Consider the following 9,596-nt stretch of genomic DNA (forward strand, 5'->3'; position numbering starts at 1 on the left):
CATACGAGATGTCAACAAGGATGTATGCAGTCAAGATGGGATTTGTTCCTCTTATGTGTTGAGAGTTTAGATGTCTAAGGCCTGTTAAGTTAAATCATTGAGAGAATGATCACTCTGTGTCTCTTCGATTTGACAGGACATCTAGTAACAAAGAGATGTAATGATAAGACTTACCTATATCATATCAAGTATGGACTTGAAGGGGATGATGTTATTGAATGGCACTTAGTCAAACACACTAGGGGTGGTGACCTGTTGTTAGGCGGTATTCACCATTAGCATTAACTTCTTATGAGTCACGTGCAAGTGGGAGATTGTTGGAATACCGTATGCCCGAGACACATAATTAGGTTAATGTGGCTAGTCATGTTTGATCCAAGTCGGGTCATACCCAATAACGAGTTAGACACACACCAATTATGTATTTGTTAAGATAAGATCTATAAGACAAATACAGAACACGATACATTCAGAAATTCGGGTTTCTGAATATTTACTTGAAAGTGTTAAATAAATTAATCGGTTAATTTATTTATTCAAATAATTATTATTGGAATGATTATTTAACTATGTATTCTTTTATAAAATGGTTTATAAAAGATGGGGTGTTTATATATTTTATAAAGTATAAAATAAATAAAATAAAAAAAAAAAAAAAAAAAAAAAAAAAAAAATTATTATTATTATTGGGGCCGGTTTTAGGGTGGGCCCCACACCCCATATCTTGGTCAATTTCTTGTCACAAGGTTGAGTGTATTTTACTTAACCAAAACCTAACCAAAACCTAACACCATGTTAGTATGATGGTATGTGATGATGAGAAAAGATCATGATCAAAAATATATAAACACTTTCAAGTAACATAAAAAACACAACTTCTTCCTTTCTTTCTTTCTTGTTTACGGCCAAAAAGAAAAAGAAAGGCTCGGGTCTCGGGTTTTTCGTGTTCAAGCTTCCTAGCATAGCTCGGTGTGTGTTGGAGGCTCGGGGTATATTCCGTTTGAGGGTTTTCCTTTGAAAGTCTAACATTCACATCATCATCTTCTTCAACCATCTACTAAACTCTTAAAGGGTTAAGAATGTAAGTGTTTACTAGCTTGATAGTTTAGCTTTTCCGTATCATTTGATCCTTGCTTCGGGTTTCTAGTAAATAGATTATTGGTAATCTTATAACATGAATAAACTAGGTTATTCATGAACATATACATATATAAACACATGGATACATATGTTTAGTTTGTAAATATCACGCTTCCGCCTTAATTGTGACTAGTTAAATGGTTAACTAAGTTTATAAATTCTATGGAAACCCAACATAATATACTAGTAAACATGGCACGTACAAGACTCGAATTTCGTTTGATTCAGTATTTTAATGAATTGATCTTGAATAGTTAATGAGCGCCTCGACTTGTTTACATGTCGGGACGGAAAGCAAAGCTTTGTTTGAGAAAAGTTTATAGATATATTATAATCATATACGGATTACGGTGTGGTAAGAGGTTGGGTTAAAAAATCATACTAGACCCAAGGATTCACGAAAACCCGTTGCAGGTGTGAGATGCCCATATATGAAGTTCACAAGCGAATGCATGAAAACAAAAAATGCAATGCGGTGAACGTGGATCGAACACGTGACCTTCAGATCTTCAGTCTGACGCTCTCCCAACTGAGCTATCCCCGCTTTTGATTTAACGTACTTATTAATATAACTAATTAAAACGTGCAACTCTCACTGGCCACTTCATAGAAGCCATAAATGCCGGACTTTTAAGGAATAAACCACACCAATATGTTGATCTCATGATCTCAACAAAAAAAAAAGAAAAAAACCCAACCTTGTCAAACATTGTTTAACCAAGGATATTATAGTGACTGTTCCATATGTTTTTCGAAAGTTCTTAGTTACTGTAAAGAGGTTATTTTATTTTTGTTTCGACTATAAAGATGACTGATTGGGAGCCTGTAAATTTGTGTCAGGCGTGGTTGGTTGTTGTACAGCACCAAAAAGAAGAATGAAAAAATTGAATTTAAAGAATTGAAATTTATCAAACTAATTTTGTAATGAATTTGTTTGGCATACATGAAGTATTTTTGGGTCCAACATATATAAAAATATATAAAATGTTTTTAAAATGAGCTCGCAACAACAATTAATCATAATTAATAAAACCACAAATTACAAAACTTCTCATCGATTAACATATCTAATAATTTAGTAGACAAATAGGTTGTTTGACATCACAATCATGCACAAGTCTATTAATGTCAAAAATTCCTCCGACTTTCTCAAAGTCACAAATACAAAACTCTTGGGCTTGGAGACTTTTGCAACACTCTGAATCTAGAGCTGGTGATCCAAGACCGTTTAGAAAAGGAAAGCATGCAGAAATTGAGCTCCGGTCACAATGTTCCGCCACACTGGCATGCACTTCCACCAAAAGATTTGTTATGAGCATCATCACCGTGACCCCAAGGAAACTAAAAACCTTTAGTGTAAAATAACAGAGAAAATAAATAACGAAAAATGATACTTTGTAAGCTTATATTATCAAATGTAACAATTGCAATACTATTTATAGCCATTGAAAAATGTAGTTAATGAAAAATGATGTAAATGGTCATGATGTACTATATTACAAAATATTAAATGTGTAACAAAACATAAACGAAAAAAAATAAAAAAAGAATCATAACTTTTAAATTACAAATAGGGATATGTTAAATGAATCTGAACTCAAACCCAGCGGCAAGTTATAAAACTAGAACATTCCTAACATATAATGACGCGAGTGTTTGAATATAATACTGATTATAAGAATAGTTTTAAGAAATTCCGCTGGTAAAGAGGTATGTACACACAAGTATATATAAACTAGCATAGACTACTAATCTCGAAATTTGCTTGTTATATATTAAAGCATTAAAAAATAAAAGAAAATATAAAAAAATAAATTACATGTATTAATCATTTGTGCTATTGTGTTTCAAGAACTTGTACTATTTAGCATGGATCAGTCACTTGCAACTCATGTTACTTCAAGAAGTTGTCTAACACTATTCATAGTTGGTAAATACATGGCATTGTTAGTTTCGAAGATTTTGACATCAATATTAAACTTCCGAAAAAAATTGTATTCAATATTAAGATCGTGGGCTAGAAGCCAAAACCATTTACACGTTTAAATCAATTCATGAGTATGCACATCACCCCAAAATATAATTATAGAAAGCGAGGCCTTGAAACTCACCGGACAACTATTAACTACTATGTGCTAAGTTGCCTGGGTAAGGAATTTTTACCAATGGGCTCGAGAATTTTTTATGTTTGAATTTTTTTTATCCGGCGTCAGAGTTTTCGGACCTAGATGGGTCAGGGCGGTCATTCGGTCAAATAAATAAAATACAATATCATTATCATAACAAAAGTATATCGTCAACATTCAATAAAATACAAAGTAATATTAAATAAAAAAGATATTACATATTATTATTATTCCCTACGTGTTTTTTGTTTTGAAAATGGTCGCGACTTTGAAAAATAACTCATGTTCAATGTAATAAATGCCATTCAAATAATCAATTGATGCCTTAAAGTCTTGAAGCAATCAAAGAAAGAGTTGACCGATCATTGTTGCCTGGTTGAAGTTCGAAGGTGAGGTGATGGTTGAAGCCTGAGGTGAGCAGGCGAACGGTCGAAGACGATAGAAACAGAAAATGATCATCGTTCTTTTTGTATTTAATTTTTATTTAGATATTATGCTTAATTAAGAATGTTAATTGGGTTGTGTTTATTTACTCATTTTATGAATAGTGTTGGGTTTTTTTAATAATCTATATGAGTTATTATTGGCTAATTTGTAATGTTTGCTAATAATTTCATAGCTTTTTAAAGCTTTTTATATTTATAAAAAATATATATTGCTAAAAAAATTAACTAAACTTTTCATAATCAATATGTTCGAATGTTTTTTAAAATAATGTGTCCGGTTGTTAATTCAATATCATACGCTGAATGTTCTTTTTAAAATGATACTGAGCTCGCTCACGGATAAATAATGGGTTCGGTCGTTAATTCAATACCATAGGTCATATATAAATTCGAAAAAACGCCGGGTTCGGCCAAACCCGGTGTATACAACGTGGCTCCGCCACCGAGTGTCACTAACAATGACACTACCACTGTCGCCAACAGGGTCGCTAGTATTATTGCCAACAATGTTATCAACAGTAAGAACGACGGTGTGAAAGCTTAGCTACGAAAACTAAAGACAAACAAGAACATCAAGATGCCCAAATCAATCTATATAACAATAATATATTATTTAATTTTCACCTTCAACTCATACTTTACAAGAACAATTTAGAAGTCACACTATTTATGAACCAGGCACAAACTTGGTGGCATAGACCCAAGCATTGTTAGCCACAGGGTTGTCCAAATGATCCAAAAGGTTCTCCAATGGGCCTTTACCTGTCACAATTGCTTGCACAAAGAACCCAAACATTGAAAACATGGCTAGTCTCCCATTCTTGATCTCCTTCACCTTCAATTCCGCAAAAGTAGCCGGGTCATCCGCAAGGCCCAACGGGTCAAAATATTGACCACCCGGGTAGAGGTTGTTACCCTCTCCAACACCCTCGAGCCCATTGATACGGAACCCTTCGACGAGGCCCATTAGGACCACTTGAAAACCGAGTACCGCCAATATGCTTTGAGCGTGGACTAGGTTTGGGTTGCCCAAATAGTCTAGCCCGCCTTCAGAGAAGATTTGGGCTCCGGCTTTGAACCAAACGGGCTCCTTGAAGTCAACTTTAACCCATTTTTCTAGGACTTCGGGAGTGATGCACCCGAATGCTCCTAGCATTGCCCATCTACCATGGATTACCTAGACGTTTTTATCCAAGCGTTAGGTGTTTATACACTAATCAAACGACAGCGGTTTACGATACAAGATATAGTAGCTTATGACACACAAACTAGGGGTATGCATGAAATAAAAAAAACGACTAGAAATTGGGGAAAACACTAAAATAACTGAACCCAAAAGAAAACCGAGGGTTCAGTTTTCTGTTTCTGCGAAAATTTAACTTTAAGCTCAGTTTCGATTTTGCATTTAACTAGAACTCAAAAACCGAAACGAAATGAATTTATGGAATTTCGTTTTTTTTCTTTTTGAATTTATGTAATTTACAACAATTAAATAGATAATGGAACCCATTATTTTAGCCCAAATGAATGAAAATTTAACTGTTTATTAATAGAAAGATTTAGGCTGTATAAAATTTAATAGAAAGATTTAGGCCTAAGTTTGTTATTGGGCCAACTTTTGTTAAACCCCAAAAACGACAAGCCCATATGGCAAATCGAAAAAAATTAAAGCCAAACTCAACCCAAACCGACACCGAAACCGAACACTTTTCAAAAACCAAAACTTTGGTTTTTGGTTCGGTTTGAACCGAAAACCCGACCCATGCACACACCTATCACAAACAAAAACAAACCACTCGTGTTGAAATTAATCATTTTGGTCTGTTATCCAACCTCCCTAGTCCCTACAACTCAATATCTAAATATGAAAGGTTCAATTATTACCTCAAGAGCCCGGTTCTTGGCAAAAGCCTCAGGATCAGCAGATAAACCGGCGGTGTCCCAGCCATAGTCACCCGGAAATTCACCGGTCAAGTATGATGGTGTCTGGGCCGAAAAGGGTCCCAAGTACTTCACTCGGTCCGGTCCATACCACAAGTCATTTCCCTGATCAATTTCATTACATATATCATAAGTTTCCTACAACTTTTAAAGCTTATATTCCATTTACATACATAAGCACCTAGAAGTGCCGTAAATACAGACTAATTTTAAGTTGAGATGGAAAGATGGAATACCATGGTGTACTTGCCATTGACCATGGAGACAGAATCTCTAAGGGCGTTGACATTGGAGGCTCTGGTCTGACCCAAGAAAGGGGTGGCTCGGACGACAGTGGTTGAGTTAGCAGCCATTAATTAAAGCAAGCTTCAAAGAGATTGAGAAGCACAGGTGAGCAAACTGAGGTATGTATAGGCATTGTGATCTTTTAGATTTGTGGTTCATATTGCTTTGTGGTTTGTTGACAAATCAGCAATTTCACTTGCACCAATCATATTGCTTTAAAAGATTTCTAATATCTCTTATGTCATCTATATCTTATCATGTACTTTATTTTGTTTGCTATTTTTTTATAAATCAAAACTAATTCTTCAAGGATTTCTTTTTTTCATTTTAATGAAGTTCACTTATGATACTGGATTATTTTGTTGATGAAGTAAGGGGTGTAAGCAAGTTGAGTTGAGTCGAGAGCTCTTTTTATATTTTACGTCTAAAGTTCAAGTTTAGTTCATGAGTAAATTTACAAGATTGTGACAAAATAAAATGTACACAGGTTTATTAGAGTCGCCTCAAATAAGTCAATGTGTTACTTTGGTTATAATCAAATTAGTTAACGAGTCAAAATTGACAACTTTTTATAAGACTTGTTAACTTAAAAATGGTCCACATTAGGGATAGCAATGGGTCGGGTTTAGGTATTCCCAAACCCATACCCGGTTATAAAAGTCCATCCCAAACCCGTCGGGTTTTAATCGGGTAATTACTCGTCGGGTTTCGGGTTTTCTATCGGGTTTTGACAAAATACTCGTCGAGTATATCCGGTTCAAAACCTGTCAGGTTTCTACCGGGGTTTTGACAAAATATAACTAATCGATTACAAAGATGGTTGCCATAAATGTTAAATATCTCAAATAATTGACATAAACAAGTTTCGACAAATAATATATTTGGAATATAGTATATGTAAAATATAATAAGCTATATCGGGTACATCGGGTATATAATCGGGTAAATGGGTCAATGTTATCGCGTAATCGGGTCGGGTAATTGGGTATATTAGAAATCCCAAACCGTCCCAAACCTGCGAAAAATTTCAAAACTATTCCCAAACCCGTCCCAAACCATAACGGGTCAGGTATTACCCGTCCCATTTATGTCGGGTTTCGAGTTTTCCCATCGGGTTCGGGTTTCATTGCCATCCCCAGTCCACATGAGTTATCAGCTCATGACTCTTGTTTGTCTCCATCAACTCATTCTCATAGGCACCACCATGTTGCCACCACCAATATTGTTGTCATCACTCCACTGCCACAGTAGCCACCACCTTTATCACTTTGCCATTGCTACCACTGAGGCCCTGTCGCTCCCACCACCATCGTGGCAACCAGTTCTATTGTCGTCGTCACATCTGGGTTCGAATCCTACTGAGAGGTCCACTAGAGATCAGAAATTGTTGAAGAAACAACAAGATCTTTCTTTTCTCAGGCGATCGGGAGGGATCCTAGAATTCCGTCTGTTTTCTGAGTTTGGAAAAGTGTGGATTTTCAATAACGGGAATCTTATGATATGTTGGGTGGCTATAAGTAGATATAAGCTTGTGAATCTTTTTTGATACTTTCTTTTATAACTCATTTAAGCTTTACTCCGTTTTAACCAGAACCTATTTTGATCTTAAATCAAATTGATGTTACATTATAAATGACTTGTTTTCACCTGAACTCATTATGTTAAAAATCAAAATTTACCGATACCCATTTTGACCAGTAGTCCAAACCCGTCTGGCCTGTTTAGTCTATACCATGACTATCATTTATAAGTTTCTTATACTTACAAGTAATATGGTTGTTTAGATTAATGAACCTAATAAAGTTGATGTGTGGATTCAAGACTGAAACTCGGTTCTACGCATAACATCAAAACTTTGTTTTTGTTCTGAATAGGAAAAAATTAACAGACTCTGTAAATCTGTAATTATATGGTCTAGTTGGGCAAACAAGAACTGGGAATAAATCAAAGCCCGTACGAAGCCTAGGCCCAAGAGCTCAGGAAAGATATTGTCGGCAACAAAAAGCGTGAAAAATAATAAAAATGCAATGCGGTGAACGTGGATCGAACACGTGACCTTCAGATCTTCAGACGCTCTCTCAACTGAGCTATCCCCGCATACATTGAAAGATTACCTTTGTTCATGTCTCAGAAAATGATTAAAGAATTATTTAAGTACAATTTTAAAATTGTCAAGCTTAGTCCTCCATAACTGTGTTTAAAATCATAATAATATTTATAAATCTACTGAAAAAGAAATGAGAATTATTGTCAAAAGATATTGACGAATATTCAACAAACAAGGATATCCACTAAAATCTCAATCATTATTAATGAGTGTAGCATGGTCTAATGAGAATGAACGTAGAACAAACCTTATTTTTAGGCGGATTCCACTTAGATCTCCGGCCTTACAAAGTTTCACAAATATTTCTATATACTATGACCTTGTATATGCCATATATTAAGAATGAATATATTTTAATTTAGTTTAGCTATTTGTTAAAAGATATAAAAAGTTACTAAATTAATTTTTATATGTTCAACTCTTTAAATTTATCTCAAATGTACAAACTCATGAATATTTAAAATAATGATTCGTTAGCTTTTAAATCATTAAAATTTGATGAAGTTGGTGGTTATAAAATGGTACTATAATAATACAACTTACTGTAATGATAACATGTACTGTACTGAAAAATATCGATAGAAAACAAATGAAAGTATAAACCGAATATTGTACCGAATTTATCGGTTCGGTATCGAAACTATTGAAAATAAAAGTATCGATAAAAAACAAATGAAACCGTTGAAAATAATGAAATCAAATGGTACCAACACCAAAAACATCATAAATGAATACCGAACAGGCAAACATTATAAATGAATACCTATATCGATTGTGTTAGGTCAATTCCGATAATCGAGATATTCGTTCCTAAAATAAGTAGTGTTCTTATATAGTTTACTAAACTAAAACTTCATCTGTTGCACGTATAAAAAAACCAAATAAAGTGTCACGACATCAACCCAAAACCATCATCCCAACGCTTTTGAGACATGGGATGTTCTAGCTCTCTCATAAGGGGTTTGGAACCCAGCCTAGTGCTAGAGCCAACTCCAACCTGACCCAAACAGTCGGTTTGTACCCGCTCGTCACCCAAAGCGGTTTATGACTCCTACCGGGTTGAGCCAATCCGGTTCTAACTGACCCAAACAGCCTATCGGTTTCAAACCGACCCGATTGCATAGGATTCGAACCAGTTTACAATCCGAACACACACACATCTAGGGGTGTTCATCGGGTTAACCCGATCGGGTTTCGGGTTGCAGAATTCTATATGTATCTATGAGATCGAGTATGGAATTCTGTTTACTCACTTTAAATTGAGTATTCGTTTCCCTCCTTTTCTTGCTAGGATTGGAAATCCTGTATTTTACATATCCATACGATTGAGTCCTTGGGTTTCCGAAATAGTGTAAAAAGAAGTGCTTCAAATCATTGCTATTTGACTCGGACCTGTTCTAAAAAGTCGAGGTATTTCGAATTGTTTGTTGACACGGACAAAGTCAGGGAAAACCTTTGAAATTTTTTCAATATTGAACCTTAGACATATAATAGTTCCGAATCGAATCTCTTTAGAAAGAAGATCTTTTGTCTCATGGTAGCCTGCTCCAG

The 9,596-nt window shown here is 35.0% G+C and overlaps 1 protein-coding gene and 1 non-coding gene across 2 annotated transcripts; both read right to left on the minus strand.

Annotated features, from left to right (window-relative positions):
• Positions 1–1,611: 1,611 nt before the first annotated feature.
• On the minus strand, positions 1,612–1,684 carry TRNAF-GAA (transfer RNA phenylalanine (anticodon GAA)). Its single transcript has one exon. It is a non-coding gene; the product is annotated as a tRNA-Phe (tRNA).
• A 2,620-nt stretch (positions 1,685–4,304) lies between these two features.
• Positions 4,305–6,042, minus strand: LOC143620440 (chlorophyll a-b binding protein 13, chloroplastic-like). The gene is made up of 3 exons (XM_077092142.1): positions 5,890–6,042; positions 5,597–5,758; positions 4,305–4,889 (listed from the first exon to the last, which is right to left on the minus strand). The coding sequence occupies exons 1-3, from the start codon at positions 6,004–6,006 to the stop codon at positions 4,380–4,382; spliced, it is 789 nt and encodes a 262-aa protein (XP_076948257.1). The 5' UTR covers positions 6,007–6,042; the 3' UTR covers positions 4,305–4,379.
• Positions 6,043–9,596: the final 3,554 nt, after the last annotated feature.

This window comes from Bidens hawaiensis, unplaced genomic scaffold, assembly GCF_021521415.1.
Source record: "Bidens hawaiensis isolate Kalapana, Puna unplaced genomic scaffold, B.hawaiensis_p1.1 tig00002572_1, whole genome shotgun sequence".
Classification (NCBI taxonomy): domain Eukaryota; kingdom Viridiplantae; phylum Streptophyta; class Magnoliopsida; order Asterales; family Asteraceae; genus Bidens; species Bidens hawaiensis.

Excerpts from the sequence above, each read along its gene's own strand:
- LOC143620440 (XM_077092142.1), bottom strand. The coding sequence starts at position 6,006 with ATGGCTGCTAACTCAACCACTGTCGTCCGAGCCACCCCTTTCTTGGGT. Across the intron at positions 5,759-5,889 it reads TCAATGGCAAGTACACCATG|GGAAATGACTTGTGGTATGG; the intron begins GTATTCCATCTT and ends GAAATTGATCAG. Across the intron at positions 4,890-5,596 it reads CCAAGAACCGGGCTCTTGAG|GTAATCCATGGTAGATGGGC; the intron begins GTAATAATTGAA and ends AAAAACGTCTAG.